Genomic DNA, 17,786 nt, shown 5'->3' with positions numbered 1-17,786 from the left:
AATCACTGACTCATAAGTAAAGCATGTAATAGCTATGGTAAGCAACTGAGTAAAGCTGTTTTATGTTTTTATAAGTTCATATTGTACAAAGGACACCTGCTTTAAAACTAGCTGCTCTTTTTAGCTCCACTGAATTTTCCCCATATTTTTCCAGAGACTAAGAACTATACTATAAACTTCACAGTATTCCATTATGTAGCCAATATGGATATCATATGCACATTCTTTAAAGCTTTATGTGCATGACCTATTTACTAGACATTATAAAAATATTACCACTAACTTTATTCTAGTCCAAAAGCATATTATCATACAAACAGACTGATACTTCAAATATATTTTGTAACTCGACCAAAAATTTTATGGGGAACCAGATGGATAGAAACACCTAAACTTTTTGCGCCACATTAAAACATTTCTGAAAACATGCTATCACATATTTAAATTATGCTGGTGTGTGAAGTATTTTGAAGTAAATGGCTTGGTGTACATTAGAAGTACATGGATAACGGTTTCAAAAATTAAACCACAAACTAAACAAATTTATTTTGGCTGACAGTGCTACATATGTACAGTGAAATAAAAATTCCCCATATATCCCCACTGGGAAATTTAGTAAAAATAAAAAAATTAAAATAGTGATTGTCAAATTTCCACATATTACGCACACCATCCATTCTCCATTCATCCAATAACTATTCATACGCCATATAACAAACCCCATACGGTCAGAAAAGAATTAATGAAACAGAGTACGTCTGAAAATCTAGTCATCCGCCCATTCATTCAGCATACTGCAAGAACACAGATGTTCAACAGTCAAAATCAGAAAATCAACAGAAATAATAGCTGTTTGAAGTGCTAAGACCAAGAGGATAGTACATTTTGGGAAAAAACATAAAGAGAAAGGGAAAAAAAAATGGATCCGATCACTGAAGCAGTTAATTAAACTCACAGCGTGATGGATTCAGCCTCACTGGATTAGGCTCTTTCTGCTTTCCTTTCTCAACTCCCACAAGAAACACTCTCAAAGAGACAGATACGTTCGCTTCACTTTGACGGCAGACCCGTATACTGCACCAAACATAGTCAGAATATGACAACGTACTCCTCAAAGGGTTCTCAACGCCGAGCCATTCATGACCAAGAGTGACACGCCACAATCCCCGTCTTTATCATGCATCCAGGTAAGTTTCTATTGCCCATCACAAGCTGCTGATTTGCTGGCATTTGCTGTGTTACACAAGCTTCTGAAGTTTGACATTGGCACCGACTGAAAATCATGGGTACGGAGCAGTAGGACGAAACACAGAAAACAACTCATGCCAAGGACCTGAAAAGCCAAAAGGACGAGTGCTTCAATCCACAGGCATTAATGTGCAAGGTAAAAGTAAAATCAAAGAGAGAAAGGGATTTCCAGCTCCATGCGAGGGAATATTTTGAGAGCCTGGTGATTGCTGTGACATTAGCAGAGTCTATGATCATCTATAGCATATAAAATCCTCCATGATTGCGAAAGAGCACCAGCTGAGAGAAGACGGAATGGGAGCAAATGGAATCTCAACATATTTTTTTCCCCTCCCTCCCTTCCACCATTAGGTTGCTATTCAGGAATTACAGCTGCTCAATAGAAAAATCGACAATCGGTTCCATTTGCTGCGGGGGAGAAATCAAAAGGTGGCAGCTCTGATCAGGAAAGGTCCTTACTTTCCCCTCAGTCACGGCCCTTTCAAGACGACTCTGACGTACCCAGGCCAGAGGATGAGAAGTAATGAGACTGTAATAGCAGACCTCCGCAGAGACCAGACTGGCAGCACAAATTCACAGTCAGCGGGAGCTTTCCATTTCCTCTGCAAGAAAAAGCACGGGGGGGATACGCTCCTAAAACTGGGTCATTTAACTGTGATTGGGCCACACTGTAAACATCACCGTCAAAGAGCTGACAATATCACAGATGGAAATCCAAAGGTGACACAACTACTCAAATAGAGACTTCAAACTGGGAAAGAGAGTAGGGTAGAGAGTGTGAAAATGGGGTCAGAGCTTGCAGAACTTAAGACTACACTAAATACACTTTAAATAACTGATTTATACAGAGATTTGCAAGGGTTTGCCCCTTTTCCTGAACAATTCTTATGCAGAACCTCACTTGAGCATTTTGACTTTGAGGTTGGAGCACATCTTCAGCTGGTGGTTAAGTCCCTTGAAGTCACTCCTTTGTGCTAACAAATGGAGACGAGGGACAAACAGTGACAACTACCACCATAGCTGTGGCGGGTCCTCAGCCACGCGGCTCTTGAACAGCGTGATCTCGTCCAGGTGCAGGAGGGGCATCTCTCTGATGATTAGAGCCAGGTCTTCATGTAGCAAGGGGTAGATGACGACGTTGAGCGCCGGACGCTCCGACGAAAACCTTCATAACCAGAGAGAGTGAGATGGACAATGAAAGAGATGGTCAGTAGAGGGCATCCCAGAAATAGGGCAAGCCAAGTAAAAAATTCTCTGGAAGTAAAAGAAGTAAATGGTTGATCATACTCTACAATGGTACTCAAGGACAAAAGCCTCCAATTCATGGACACTGAGTTATGTTTAGAAATAGCTAAATCGGTGACGTACTTTAAAACCCTAAAATGACGATATGCAAATTCACTCCACTACAAAATGCCACCAACATACAGGACCCATCATTATCCATTTACTTAAATAACGGTATTTTAAAACGCCATTGGCCGTAAAGCTATTTTCAATCAATTATTTTAAAAGCCCAAGGAGAACAGCATGCAAGGAGCAAAGAGATGAAACCATTGTAAGTATCAGAAAGCTACTAATACAAAACTTTCAGCTTGACTGAGTGAATGAATTTATTTGCAAATGAAAGCACAAGCACACCTCTCTGAGGCGACAGGCCGCTCTAATCACGAGTTCTCAAGAACCCTTCACTTGAAACCAATTCAACACGCTTAATAGGTTACCTTTTGAAACACACTTATGTGGGAGGAAGGAGACAAGCCTTTGATGTTGGGCATCCAAAGATATTCTAAAGCTTCTCAGTCTCTCCCATGCACCTGGTCAGGTGGCGTCAGTTAAAATGAGTTCATGTCCGAGCTGTAAAGGGCCTTCCAATCATTCAAGATGAGTTTTCCCATCGTCAGTGACCATCCCACACTGTTTAAGCAATGATGACAGATACATGTATCAGAATGAAACATTCAGTGTACATCAAGTAGACATTCCAGCTAACCGTTTTTGTCTGGACATTATTCATGCGACAGGCTCTGTTCTCTGTAATGACTTTTAACCATTAGGGGGCACAGAGAAGGTGAGAGAAACAAATTCCAATGTATTGCTTCACACATAAGGACGAAGCAACGCGCGAGGCAAAGACAGCGCATCAGCCAAGAGCCAGCCAGTCTTCTGTAACATGCTCGGAGTAGCCGAGGGGATGTAATTCCGCAAGACTTCGAAATCGCGGTTGCCGGCTTTCGTAATGGGACCGGTAACATGAGGACGCGGCAGCCTCGCACGGTCAATGAAATGCGGCAAAGCTAACTCAGCTCGCTTGAGCTGATTAACTAAAACCTCCTTACGTTTTCCATATACTAGTGGTCTCCAGAGATGGATTAATGATCAATTGCCATAAATAAACAAACAAATGGACCTTTATGCCTCACCCCCCACCATTCATTACGTGACAATGTCGGACTAGTCTTTACTTTAATAAAAAACAACACATGCACTTTAAAATCCTTTCAAGAATGTGAAAATAAGACCAGAAAACATCAGAGCGGTGATGTGATGATGGCAGTGGCAACAGATGAGTGGAGCATCTGTATAACCCAGAAGTTTCTGCTGAAATGAGTCATCTGATTTACGAACAATGTAATTCAGCTCCCTCTAATAAACAGCAGAGCACTTTGACTGCCATAAAAATGCCCCCAACTGCTGACACTTCCAACCCTCAATTTCTTTTCAAAAATAGCTGAGCCATGTTTAATAGGGTGAATAAAGCAAAGTGGCAATCAGACATAATCGGGCACTAATAGAGATGGCTTCGGTTCTGGGAAATTAGAGCCTGAACCTTCGGGTGAAGGAAAAACTGTAGGGGATCATTCAACGCTAAGGCGAGGTCCAGACGTCCCCAAGCAGCAGTCCTCAGGTAGCCGGGATATGTGGGCACGGGTGGTAGCCAGCTACGCTCTGCTCTGCTACACCCATCTCTTCCCCCCAAGCTGCTGAGAGTCCCTGGACTGACTGCATGTGACACTCAGGACAGGGACAAAAAAAAAAAAGGTCTTTCATTTGGTAGTTTTCATTTTGTCCTATTCCCCTGGCTCTCCGGTATCAAACCGCAGAGTCAAAAATTTGCTGAGCAGAGGACGAGATCGTGGCGCAGGGTAATCGACCGTGTCTGAAGAAAAGCCGCAGACTTATGGCCGAATGGCTTTCAGGCTCCTCCGACTGCTTTTCATTCTTCCACTGCTGTGATTATTTTAAATCTTTACACAACACTGCAACTAATGAATAAACATGTTTTTTTAATTATCATCATCATTATTATTATTAATAGAGTTCAATGTGAAGTCGTAGCAGTGGACTGCTGACACGACCAAGTCACGTTTATGGCCGCCTAGATGTAACAGCGTACAAATGCGTCTCCACTGCTCGTTGCCCTTTAGCCTCCCACTCTGGTCCCTCACGCCTCTCCACCTCCAAGACCTCCGAGCGTGAAAAGCCAAAAGGACGAGTGCCAAAAGTAAAGCTACGTGGAGGAACCACGTAAATATTTGACCGCTGAGACAGGGGGTGGTTTATTTCTTTGGAGCTGGGGCGTGGAGAACGGCTCCCATGGCGAGCGGCACGCAGACAGAGGAGCGGCGATTCAGTTCGTATGTGTGCGCGGTCCCACTCCGGACCAGAATGTCGTCCCTCGCTAGGTCAACACCATACATCACGGCGGCGGCAGAAACAGCTGGGTCATTAGGGTGCACCAGGAGAATTTGTCAGTGTAGGTCACGGTTAATTTCGGTCTCCTAACCTCAGGCAATTTTAAACTCAAGCCAGGTTTGGAAAATCATCAACAATATAAGCAAGTATATTTTTCGCAGCTTTATGAATGGAAAGAGGAAAAAAAAAATGCAAATAAGTAAATGTCAAATTGAATCCTTATGGATTAAATATACAAAATTACAAATATGTAAAAATATATTTTTTATAAAAGTAGGAAATAATCATAAAATAGTACTCTGAAACGATTGTATATTGGCTTAAATACTAAGACAAGAGCATAAAAGAACAGAAAAATATGGCCATTTATGTACTGTTACAGCTCCCAGTTTTGTGTCTAAGTGGGACAATCACAGATTACCAGCCAGTATGTGAAATAGGAAAAAGATCACAGTCCAGAACGTGCTCACCCTATCCCTGAAGTAAACACAGAGCAGACTACTGTTTATTGAAACGTGCATATTTCATTCTCTCTCAAACATTAGAAAGCAAATCACACAATATTAAGTTACAGGCCTTTCTCCTTATCTTTTGAAAGACAGACTAACAATAAAAAAAAAACTTCATAGCTTTGTCAACATAATTTTCAAACCTAATTAAAAGGGGATAAAATTTCTCTGACTACAAAAAAAATAAATAAAACACAGCCGGTAACAAACAATGCAACCTATCAAAAGGTAATGCAACCCAGTCTACTCATTTTCCATAACCACTTATGCAGTGCATGCTGACTGCAAGCCTGGAGCGTACCGCACCAAGCACAAGGCAGGGGACACGTACACAGCAGCACACTAAGAATGATTTAGACATCGATTCTGCTACAAGACTGTAAGGGTGACAATACACGGGGCAACTTTCTGAGCAATGTTGCTCGGGTACTTTCCTGTTAATATTAGGCAACAAATTTCTAATTGAAAAAACTTTAATTGGCAGTGGGCAACTTTTCGTGATCATCACAATCGAAAATGATTGGTCCATTGTCTCTCCTGGCTGGCAGTTGGTCGGCAACACTGTTCAAAAAAGTTGCAACCTTAAGAGGAAGCCAGAGAACCAAGAGTAAACCCACACAAACATGGTTAGAACATGGCAAACTCCATATACAGAATGCAAGGGCAGGGATCAAACATTCAACACTCCTGAAGGTGTGGGATCAGCACTATCCAGTGAGACACTATGCCAGTCTAGCCCAAGTACTAAACACTAACTAAAATTTCACAGCGTGCTCTCAAAATCAGACAAAAGAACCAAAGCATATCGACAACAACCAGCAGATCTAAGGGCATGTTGCAAGCTGCAGGCAGGTTGTGTCACGTTCCCGTGTTCCTGTACCCAGAGCTGATGATGGAAGCTCAGCTCCTTGGAAAGTAATTACTGTAATTAAAACGCCCATGTTAGATAAAATAAATTCATGTCTTGCTTTTGGATATGTTGTAATCAAGCCCCTACTAATCTGGAAGACGGCAAACCTGGATTCTCACGGTCTGTCAGGCTCCAGGCATCTCTCAAAACTTCTTAATTTTAATCAAAATTTTTAATGTTGCCCTACAGTTATCTACCTTCCTATAGTCCAATAATCTGTGTGCATGCACATCTGGGCTTAGATAACATCTCTGCACTGCAACAAAACTCGTCAAAGTCTTTCATGATATGCTATTCTTATCTGAAGACACTAGCAAATCTATTCCAGTGTTTCTTGTACACCACCATTTTTGAGGCCACAGATCAAGTCTCCAGTTATCAAGGAACTTATGTGAAGCAAAGGACCCATATCAGATTGGAATATCAATGCTAAATTGCCTTTGTGAAACCCTGCATGGGAAAAAGCGGTATATTAAAACCAGCGCCGACTGACCAATAGAATGCCCACAAAAACAGGTGTACACTGGGGGCGCGACTGAAAGATACAACAGAAAACCACCACCTTTATAAAAAAAAATTTTTTTTTAAAAAAACAGCTGCCTACATTTCCACAACAATTCAATGAACCACGCTGGTGGGGGCTATAGCTTAGTGCAGTAGCTACAATGAATTCACCTTTTAAACTATGGCCACGGTAACCTTCAATGGGCTCTAAGCAAACACCCACAGTGAAGCTCTGAAGCACTCTCAAGGCACCAAGGTTAAACACCAAAGACTAAAAACAAGACTGCTTACTTTACAAAACAAAGAGTGACTATAACAAAGTACCGTGGTATTAATGAACGCCAGCCTAGATCTCGGAGGACATTATCCCAAGCTGTGATTAAGTGTGCCGTGCTTTCGACTATGAGGAAAAACTCCTTATAATCAAGATGTTACAGAGATAAAGGGAAGACAGTCAGAGCCCTGTTAGAGAGCTGTGTTCCCAGCCGAGCTGCTCCGAAGACCAGCACACCAATCCTTTCGCAAGGGGGAGCCACATCTGCTTATCTGTCCAACCTGATCTGCTTGTACTTCAATCAGGGCAACAGGGCTCCATCCAAAGAGCCAAAACACTACTGAACCGAATGAATAACTGGGCCATTATAAGAAGGGGACTTTCTTTTAAAAGCATGATATCTGTTTGGTGATTCCCTAAAAACCCCAGGAGAGGTGTCATATAATCAACAGTGAGACAAAGGTCACATTTCATCATTAAATCTAGCACCCACCTCCCCCCCAAGATTCTACAATTAAATCGAAATAGCTAAATTAGCCCTCAATCATACCAAAACATATTTTACACAAAGTGTAGGGCTTTCTCATTGGTACCAACGACCTAAAATATGTCACGTTATTTGCCAATCATGGAAAACCACAACACTTGTTACTAAGGAATCGTGGAATTAATACATGCCCAAGAAATATACTCAAGCACATAAAAAGGACAGGACTACAAAAACACTGGGGCACAGCTGTAGTCAGCTTATAGTCCTGACCTCATCCCAGAAGAACAGAATCAGGGCAAAACAGCCCCCTTCAGCATTGTCAAGTTTACTAATGTTTTAAGAGAGCAGTATACCCGCAACTTCCCACCAGACATTAACAGGAAGCTTTCCATGACACACTGAACCAGTCACTAAGACCAACATACTGTTAATTAACTGCCTGCTAAAGACATTCCATGACTTAGTAATGTTAGGATCATATTCAGTATCAAATTATAAGTAGTCCGACACCCATTTTTCCACTGGAAGAGGGGTAAAAAACGACATCATGACCCAGAGGTGAACTGAAGTCAGAAAGCTTTTAAAAACAGCCTTATCTTAAATGGTTCACAGTACAGACCAGGGACAAGAGTCTCTCAGTCAGTCGGTCCACAGTTGTGTGCCTAATACGCCATCATGACTACCTGAAATGCACGTTACGCAAGTCAATGCAGTTTTGTGCTCAATAAAACAATAGGAACTTTGTACGAATCAAAAAACATTCCCTTTTTAATGAAGCCACACTTCAAAGATCATGTCTATGATTAGGCAGAGACCACAGAGCCTGGAATCCCCTAACACTAGACATAGCGTACAGCCCCACGCAGACTTGCAAATAATCCCGAAAGACCTAAAAATGGCATCACACCACAAGGTCAATGCGAGAGTCTAGTCATAGGCAGCAGGGAGAGAGGAGGAGGGAGGGAGGGAGAGGGAGAGAGAGGGAGAGAGAGAGAGAAAGGGGACACGTTCGGCTTTCCATGTCAAATTGCTGGGAGACCATGCAAAATTGTTCAGAGACCTCCAGAACTCATTTCACCAAGGCCAAGAAGAATTCCTTTGACACAACAATACTTAATGTCATAGCAGCCTGGACTCGATGTGTAAAACCCATCTGTCTTTTCAACTTAAAAATCCACGCTATCCGCTAAGGCTCATCTTTTCCCTTACTTTTGTCACATAGGGTAGCAAGCAAGAAATTGCCAGAATAAGACAGAACGGGAGGGGATACTAAAGGGACACTAGAAATACTGAAACACCAGTGCTTTCATAAACCAATCTGACTGTGAAAGCTTAGAGCAAACAGCGCACCATTACAGCCAATAAAAACCACACTGTACTCTACGCTAAACACTCTAAATTTAGAGTAAACCTAAAGTTAGGTCGCCTCCGTGCGCCACTGCATTTTAAATAATTTGCCCTGCATTCTTCTCAAATAACCTAGTATTCTCATTTCTGGGAGAGGCTACACATTCATCCTAAGATTACTTTTTTGGAAAAAGGACTTCTCATTTGGGGAGGAGATTTATTTTCAGGGTTCCATTAAATACAGCTTCCTACTGTTTTTCTTTCAAAACAGAAAAACAGCTTCTTTAAGTAAAGTCATATGAATAGGCACCACAGGGAGAAGGCAAGCATTATCCCCCAAAAACAAAAAGCTTTTTTTTTTTTTTTTTTTTTTTTTTTTTTTTTTTTTAGAGCAACCAGTATCAGGCATTCAATACAGGCATCACATGCAATAAGGACAGCTTACTTCCATTTAGAAGCTTGACAATACCCCCAGATGCAGTGTGTTTTATACAGAGCCCCACGTGAAATCACCCATATGGCTTCCAACTCTTTGGACTGTTTACAGAGACACATTTTCATGTTTTCCTCTCCTTATACATTTTTATAAAAACATACAGGGTTTTCCTACCACAATAAAGCGAACACCTCTGCCATCTGCTGGCACTCACAACAAACTGCAGGAGCACGTAAAATCGGTGACTGCAAGGTCCCATTTTCTTGCAATGGTATCCCCCTGAAATCATTATTCCCCATAAAGAGCGACAGCATAATTACTGCAGAAAATGCTTTGGTGTGTCAGAACGTGTAGTCAGGAAGTCAGGGGGGGAAATGACCAGCAACCTTGGACAGGGGCATCTCTCTTTCAAAATGGATTATGCAGAAAATGAAAAGCGTCTCCCAAAAATATCACACTATCAAGGGCAAGACTCAAAGATGATAGCGGTCACAAAAAAAAAAAAAAAAACAACAGTCAAACTGCTCCTCCCCTTCAATCTTTCAAAAGAGGCAGCTTGTAAAGCATAGAGCTTTCATGCGTGCTGGAAAATGGCCACTTTGATGGAAGCTGGAGGGCCTCGTGTGAACACATGGCTTCTAGGGCCTCCTTGCATGCTTGCCTGGCAGACTTCGAAGCTTGGAAGCCAGCCTGACAAGCTGAGGCTGTGTCACCGGACCCCCAGGGGCACGTTTGCAGGACCGGCCACTCCCCTCGCCCAGCAGAGCTGCTGGACAAGCGCCACATAAACCCAGACATTGTATGCATCTAAAACAACTCATATGGAGCAATACAGCACGTCAGCGTATGAGAGAACTGAAATCAAAAGCAGATCGAACAAGCGTGTGTTATTAAAAAGAGTGAGAAAGCAAATACAATTCATGTGCATAAGCTCCTTGCGTGTCCTTAATGTTATAATAAAAAAGGCCTTCAGAAACAGATACTGTTATGTCGTGCTAATGCTCAAGATACGAATCAGCAACAGCCATAGTAAAGCACAACACAACAAAGCCTTTCACATCAGAGTGATCTATGGCAGAGATGCAATCCCAAACAGCCTGATCGATATCTTGCTCTAACCGTAAAAGGTGCCTTTGGGCACTCCTGAGAGTCAACACAGCATTTCATTTTAAAATATAATGATGGACATTCCTGTACTGAAAGCTGGTCATTTGGAACTCAGTCTTAAAGCTGCTTTTGCTACGGTTTCAAATCATATAATAAAGCAGGCAAGGCAAAGTGCAAACAGTGTTTTAATGAGTAGTATCCCCTGAGGCAGTATACCAATGGCTGAGCACAAGGAATTGGGAATTGACTGAAAGTCTTTTGGTTTCCTTTAGTGTTCATGTGAATCATGCGCACCATTCCAACGCTCCTGCAAAGCCTCACAATAAAACAACTGACAGTAAGTCATGCAACATTAAAATACAACGGCAGATTCTTCTCATCGAACTTCTGAAAGCATGACTATTAAAAGAACCTTTGGGGTTTTAACAGTGATAAATTTACCGTAACATGGAAACGGCTGAGGGTTTATTTGGGGAAATTCAGCCCACAGAATTGAAGGGGAATTTGTGATTACATAACACAAAGTGGTCACAGTCAACAGGTCAGACACATCAATATGGGAAACTGTTCTGCCCAAATTACACATGTAAGCCCACAGAGCAGTTGTAGGGAGTCCAGAGAGGTTTTTGTAAATTAGTATTAACAGCTGGTTTACTGATCGCAAAAAATATTAAGAAAAATAAATATTAAAGCCCACCGTGGACCTTAATTCTTACTTATACGATGAGTAATAAGTGCTAGAGGGTTTCAAGCTGTGGTCAATTTTCATGTCTAAAATGGTTTACAAAATGTTGAAAACTCCTACTTTTAGAGATGACAAATCAGCCACAATTACAGTAGAGCCCCAAAGCCCCACATCTAGTACATCACATCCCCCCGACTCACGCGGCCGTTGGCGCCCACCTGTCCTGAAGGGTTTTTTGAAGGTTCCGACAGGCCACCAGGGTCCCACCCATGAACATGTGACACACGATAACGTCGAGGCAGCTCTCCATGAAGGACACGACTGCGTCCGCCTGGAAGGTGCCGTTGCGCGAGATGATGCAGAGCCGACGCAGGGCACGACACTGGCTCAGTGCCTGGAAGAACCGGGCGTTGGCGTTGATGTAGGGCTGCTCGAGTCTGGGGGAAACAAGCAGGGTGGGAGCGGCCGGTTATGCAGAGCAGCTCAGCTCTGTTTACGTCTGCTATGAAGGCATTCGTCCAAACCATAACAAATTGACAATAGCAGACAAAACAAATTGACATGGGAGACAAAACAAAAAGCTGTGTTTCAGATTATTAGATCACATGGCTACATTATTTTGGTCATTGTCTTTCTCCTGCATCAGAACCTGGAATAAGTAATCTGAAACATTTACAAAATTACCCTAATCAACAGAGACTTATCCGAGGCATGAATAAAATTTATGAGAAAACACTAGCAAATCTAAATTCCAGAAGAATCAGCTATATTTTTTGTTAGTCAACTGCCAATTTGGCAATAGGCTTTTTGCATAGACATCCTACTTGTTTCAATGAATATTGGCTGAACAAGCTGGGATGACGTGTGACTCAAAGCAGTTAACAGTCCACTGTCTTCAATGCTCTAAAAAGGGAACAGGACAACATACAACAAAAGGCTCGTTGATGATGGAAGGATCATTAATAACGTGGGTAATAATTATTTTTTATTCATAAATAAAGCCTGTGTGTAGCTCATTCGTACAGCAGCACCACCGTCCAGCAACAGACCACATTTTTGTTTAATAACTTTGTGAATCTGCTGCCGCTATAAATCAACTTACTTTTTATGCTCATTCAGTACATTTGTGATTGAAGACATTCTATAGGTGGTTAAAGGTGGAGTGCATGGAGTTATATTGCAGTTAAAGAGCATAGAGCAGAATGGTACGGACTTAAGTTATATCCTAATTTAAGTCAATGAAAAAATAAATCAACTATAAAATATAAAAAGCAGAAATGCAAAAATAATAAAAACCTGCACAAACGCTTATTCAATGCAGAGTCGATTCAAATCAAAATTGGAGCAGCATATTTTAGTGTCACCCAGATAAAATGTTCAGGATCTATGCAACCAACTAGGGCTGTGGAGATCTGGAAGCGATTTCAGGAAACACCACGTGCCCACGTCCCTATGCACGCACACACACACACAGTACCAGATGGGCTATATGCTGGACAGATACCAGTCCGTTGCAGGGCATTTACATGGTGACACAATGGCAATTTGGTGTCAATAGTTTAATTAAACAGCACAAATTTTTATGAAAATGGGAAAATTTAAATGTCCAGGTCAATGGATACACTCAATCATACACACACACACTAAAGACTGCAAAACACACAACTGCAGCCAAGTCATACTTCAATTAAGTCTATATGTATATAAAATCTATATCCTCCTGAGACCCGAGGAAAAAAGTGTCCTTCAATTGTAGGTTATTTGTCTTTGGAGGAAATAAGACATCTTACAATTTAGATTTTTTCACATTTATTTTTATTTTTAATTTCACAGCATGTCCTCTTTAGTGTACAACAGGAATAAATACGTTTCCTAACATCAGTGAAAAGATAGATGCAAAAATAAAATGTCCACTACAATGGACATAAATGAATGGGTGGGGTCTCAGGAGGATATCATTTCTCATAGACTACTAAAATTACATTTCATATTTTACACATATAAAGGCAAATATGGCTCACAGCCCCTTACCTTTACCATCTGGCTTCCCAAACACATTGTCAAAATATAAACAAATAAATCTACTGGCGTTTCATTTGCAAGTTCAAAAGTACAACGCAGAACCTGTCGCCCCCTTGTGGGCATTCCAATGAATTACATGCATCAAGAACTCAACAGGAAGTTTTGATATTGTTTTTTGTCAAACTGTATTTGCTCATACTATTTGTACTACAAAGTGAATATTTTTGCACTCTGCAACTCACCTTAAGTCTCTCAGTTGTTTGCAGTAAGGTAGAGCCTCAATGAGGGATGGCATGTAGGTCATGTTCTTCAGAACTCCCAGGTTGGCGAGGGAGAGCGTTTGCAGGTCCCGACATTTCATGGCCACCTCCAGCAAGCCAGTTCCCTTGAGCATCCCTGGAAGCTGCGCCAAGGTCAGCCTGCGCAGGAAGAGCAGCATACCCACCACCGCCACCTCCGAGTCCCCGATCTGTCCCGCCAGACTGCAAGCCGCCTGCTCTTTGCGGATGGCCGGCTCATTGCGGGGCATTGCAGAAGAAAAGTTCGACCCTATGAGCTCCAGCACTTCGAGGAAGGGGCTTCCCTCCAGGAGGGCCCGGAAGGCGGAGCTGGATTCACTGGCCCTAGGCTCCGAGTTTACCCTATAGGTCTGCAGGCCAACACGAGCAGTCTTCTTGAGGCCCAGCATGAGGGAGCTGGAGAGTGGAGCCACATTGTCCTGCACCACCTGCTCAGAGGTCTTCGCCCCATCCGAGACGGCGCACACAGGCAGGGCCAGGGAGCGCAGGCTCCTCAGCCTGGCCAGGAACGTGCAGAGATGCTCCTCCGAGCCAGGCGTGCCGTGGTAGTGCGCTGCCGACAGGTTGAGGTGTCTGATGTTGGGGCAGGCGCTCACCAGCGACTCCATGGCGCAACCGTCTATCTGTTCGTCAGCCTTCCACGTACAGTCTAAGAAGAGCCCCTGAATGCAGCCGCTGAGGTTCAGGCTGACCAGCTGCCGGAGATCCTGGACGTTGCTCAGGATGCGGTGGATGAGGTGGCTCCCGAACACGGAACAGCGGCTGAAGTTCAGGTGGGAGGGCACGCTGTGCTTAAGGATGCACTGGAGGGAGGAGTGCTCCACCCAGGTCTTCGGCAGTTGCAGGGCCTCCAGGGCTCCGTTCCTGGCCATGCCTTCTAGAAGGCTCCGGGCAGCGGGCCAATGGCCCGGGTTATTCCCAGGAATAGAGATGATAAAAACCCGCAGGTGTTCGGGGACACGGACACTGAAGACAGCCAGGTACAGGTTCATGAGGGTCTGGTTGACCTCACCAGGAGCCAGCCGAGCGAAGAACACCTGTAGGTTCTGGTAGTGTGGTATGCTGCTCTGCCCCACCATCAGCTGACAACAAACAGTGGAGCCCTCTCGAGTGACATCGTGGATTTCAAAGTACAACAGCAGTCTCTCCAGGTTAGTACAGCAGGGGACCACACCATAGGAGGGTGTGTACAGGGTCTGCTTGAGCTCATTGACCTGGCTCAGGGTGGCCTTGCTCTCACTGCTTAGCTGATTCAAGTCAAAACCGTTGTCTATATCGATGGCCAAGGATCGCAGGCCCCTGAGCACAGACAGGATCTTTGAGAGTCTCAGTGAGGTGAGTCGACAACCTGACAGATCCAGCTTGACCAGACCTTTGCACCTGGTTAACTGGTCAATGGTAGCCCCAGAGAGCCAATAGCAGCCACTCATATTTAAGGTCTGGATGTCACTGGCCAGCTCCTTCACCACTTGCCTAACAGCATCATCGCTGGCCTAACAGAAACACACAGATAGGAATATTAACATGCAATGGAAACAATGAAACCTTTTCCTACAAAGTTGCATGAGCTGATTGAAAACCATTTTGATTTTTTCCCCCCTGTTCACAATAAATAGTACAATCGCTAACATACTGAACAGAAAAATAACCAGAAATGAAAATAATTACAAATATTTTCTTTTCCTTACCAGATATTCTTTGGAAAGTCGAACATGGTTAGTGAGACTCTTGTCAAGACTCAGTGTCTTCATCTTTTTACAGACTCTGCCCACGCTGAGTACCAGATCATGACTGGGCACATGTGTGAGAATGTTCAACAAGATCTCATCGGAAAAACCTGAAATGCTGAGGCCACTCTCTTCAACACAGTCCAGACTAAATCTCGCCTAGACAGGATATACAAATGCAATATCACAAACTTAAGATCTTAATGGTAAATGAAATCCCTATCACACATTTATTTGACCCAGCCTCAATGTATTTGCATTTATTTAATATTTATTTGGCAGAGAATTGTGTCGAAAGCAACATGCAACTGAGACAGATAATACATCACATACAGCTGTCAAGGCAACTTGGATTTATGTGCTGCCAGAAACTAGCGGTTAGCCAAGTGCTTACATAGAGTGCACAGATTTGTTGATATATAGTACAAGAATTAACCAATAAGCATGTACCACTGCTTAATTATCAGCAAATGAATCCATTGTGATTCATGTTATAAGTATTTTCTTAGCTGAGATTGTCAATGAGTTACTTTTGTGATACCTGTAGAATCACCCTAATAAAATAAACATAAAAAACATACACATTGTAATTTTCTGACAACTCAACAAGGCTGAGTTATAGCATTAAATCTATTTTCCGAGATTCAACAACAGCTTAAAAGTATAACAGTATTTTCATTTTATGATCTTGACCAAACTTCACTACTTCATCAATAATTAAACAAAGCATTCTGGCGCAGAAATATTTTTATTGCTATATTCAATATTCATTGCAGAAGGAACACTTTAAAGGTTACACTACAGAATAAACCAATAAAACAACATCACTGATACAGTACGTAACCCAAATAGAGTATTCCATCAGGGATAAAAATAAAAAATAAAAAAAAAACTTCAACAGCCATTCTGCGAAACATTGGGGTATATAAATACTATGTTTAGGCTTGATGATAGTTTTATCGAAATTAATACTGCTTATGGTTTCAGGAGGTAATCAGAAAACGAGATTAGCTTAAGTTACTCATATGATGTTAGATGATATACCTTAAAAAGGGAAAAAAAATGTTTTCAAAGGACATTTCATCAATTTGTATTTTTATTTTTTAAAAATCTATCGATATATTTTCGCAGCTGCAGTTTAGCTGCGACTGTAACTTTCCCAACGAAAGAACTTCGCTATCAATAGATAGCTAGTGAGGTAATCGTGACACCATTGGATGCTGTGTGATTTAACTTACCTCTGTATTTTGATTATCCATGTTCGGTGTCCTTTTTCGACAAGAATACATACCTACTCAAATATCAAATATAATTCCTTATAATTATGAACTGATCCGTTTTATTTAGATATTTCCCCACTGCGCCCATTTCCAAGAGTAGTTGTAACACACCGGACCGGGATCGTGGACACACTTCCGAAACACAAACTGCACTTCCGGTGTCCGTCAAGTCACGTGATGTCCCCTGCGCGCGCTCATTCGTGCAGCTACGTAGGCTCATTTCATATGTGAAAAAGAACGAATCTGGCCGATATCAATGAGGGTAATAGATGGTGAAGAAATTGTAGTAGAATATTGCTGGGCGGAACTAGCTTTCGTTCTCATTAGAAAATGACAGCAATTGCTAGAATTTATCAAATAAAGGGAAACTGCGACACCTCTGTCGAACACCAGTTTTTTTATGAAGTGCAAAAGTCGCTATCAAAAAAAATTACATGGATTACACCGATGCTAAAATATTTTCTTGCTTTATTCTGATTTACAAATATCTTAATAGTTACCTTACCCTCCCTTTTTTGTAGGCAGCTTAAAAATGTAACTGAACTCTGTGGCTTTATTGCACTTGTCATTTACATAAGGTTATTCAAGCTGAATTATAATAGCTGCTGTTGGTCCAAGATAACTGCCGTACAATATTCCCTTTCCATGTTCTGTGATGTCCAGGGACAGACTTTCTGTAATCATATGGAATCTTCATCTTTCAGGACATGGATGAGGGGGACATGCTAACCTGCACATTCTAGCCTGCACCACACATTTGGAATATGGAATATGGCAGTTTGTGATGGCAGATTCTGAGACTGGGTACACGTGGAACTACTTCGTATAAGAGGGCCGGAACACTATGACATGATGAAATGGATTGAGCTATGATTGTCATGGCAACGGTGGTCCAGCCCATGTTTGACAGGGGGTACAAACTGCACATTTTTATACAAGTTCCACACTTTTTGAAGATCTGTACAGTGCATGCCATCTTGCATGTGGGACAATTCCACCAACTCAAAAGGGCTTCCCAAAAGCACAGTCTGGTTCCCTGCCAAGAAACACCCAGAGGGGCTCGATGCATTGGATGGGAATCTCCTCTTTGTCAAATGAATGGACACCAGCGAGGTGGTGATGTGCTCCACCATGGTCAAAGCCTACGGTGGTGACATGGTGAAGAGGAGGGTGAAAGAGGAAGGTGTACAACATGAGAGGCAGGTCCTCATCCTCCATTCCTGCAGCAATGAAGGACCATAACAAAAACATG

The 17,786-nt window shown here is 42.4% G+C and overlaps 1 protein-coding gene across 3 annotated transcripts; it reads right to left on the bottom strand.

Annotated features, from left to right (window-relative positions):
• Window positions 1–521: 521 nt before the first annotated feature.
• On the bottom strand, window positions 522–16,690 carry fbxl18 (F-box and leucine-rich repeat protein 18). 3 transcript variants are annotated; one of them, XR_002838622.2, is made up of 6 exons: window positions 16,493–16,690; window positions 15,216–15,413; window positions 13,471–15,020; window positions 11,425–11,643; window positions 2,973–3,165; window positions 2,278–2,413 (listed from the first exon to the last, which is right to left on the bottom strand). XR_002838622.2 is itself a non-coding variant. In XM_023814929.2 (5 exons), exons 1-5 carry the CDS (start codon window positions 16,541–16,543, stop codon window positions 2,257–2,259), a joined length of 2,175 nt encoding a protein of 724 aa, XP_023670697.2. In that variant the 5' UTR covers window positions 16,544–16,689; the 3' UTR covers window positions 522–2,256. The 3 variants fall into 3 exon arrangements, 1 of the variants encoding a protein (XP_023670697.2); XM_023814929.2 differs by lacking the exon at window positions 2,973–3,165 and having other exon boundaries at window positions 522–2,413; window positions 16,493–16,689; XR_002838623.2 differs by lacking the exons at window positions 2,278–2,413; window positions 2,973–3,165 and adding an exon at window positions 12,031–12,109 and having other exon boundaries at window positions 11,504–11,643.
• Between the last annotated feature and the right edge of the window lie 1,096 nt (window positions 16,691–17,786).

This window comes from Paramormyrops kingsleyae, chromosome 5 (genome assembly GCF_048594095.1).
Source record: "Paramormyrops kingsleyae isolate MSU_618 chromosome 5, PKINGS_0.4, whole genome shotgun sequence".
NCBI classification, from domain to species: Eukaryota; Metazoa; Chordata; class Actinopteri; order Osteoglossiformes; family Mormyridae; genus Paramormyrops; species Paramormyrops kingsleyae.
This window is presented reverse-complemented; position numbering and strand designations above follow the sequence as displayed.

Excerpts from the sequence above, each read along its gene's own strand:
- fbxl18 (XM_023814929.2), bottom strand. The coding sequence starts at position 16,543 with ATGTATTCTTGTCGAAAAAGGACACCGAACATGGATAATCAAAATACA. Across the intron at positions 15,414-16,492 it reads TGGATAATCAAAATACAGAG|GCGAGATTTAGTCTGGACTG; the intron begins GTAAGTTAAATC and ends TATCCTGTCTAG. Across the intron at positions 11,644-13,470 it reads AAACAACTGAGAGACTTAAG|ACTCGAGCAGCCCTACATCA; the intron begins GTGAGTTGCAGA and ends TGTTTCCCCCAG.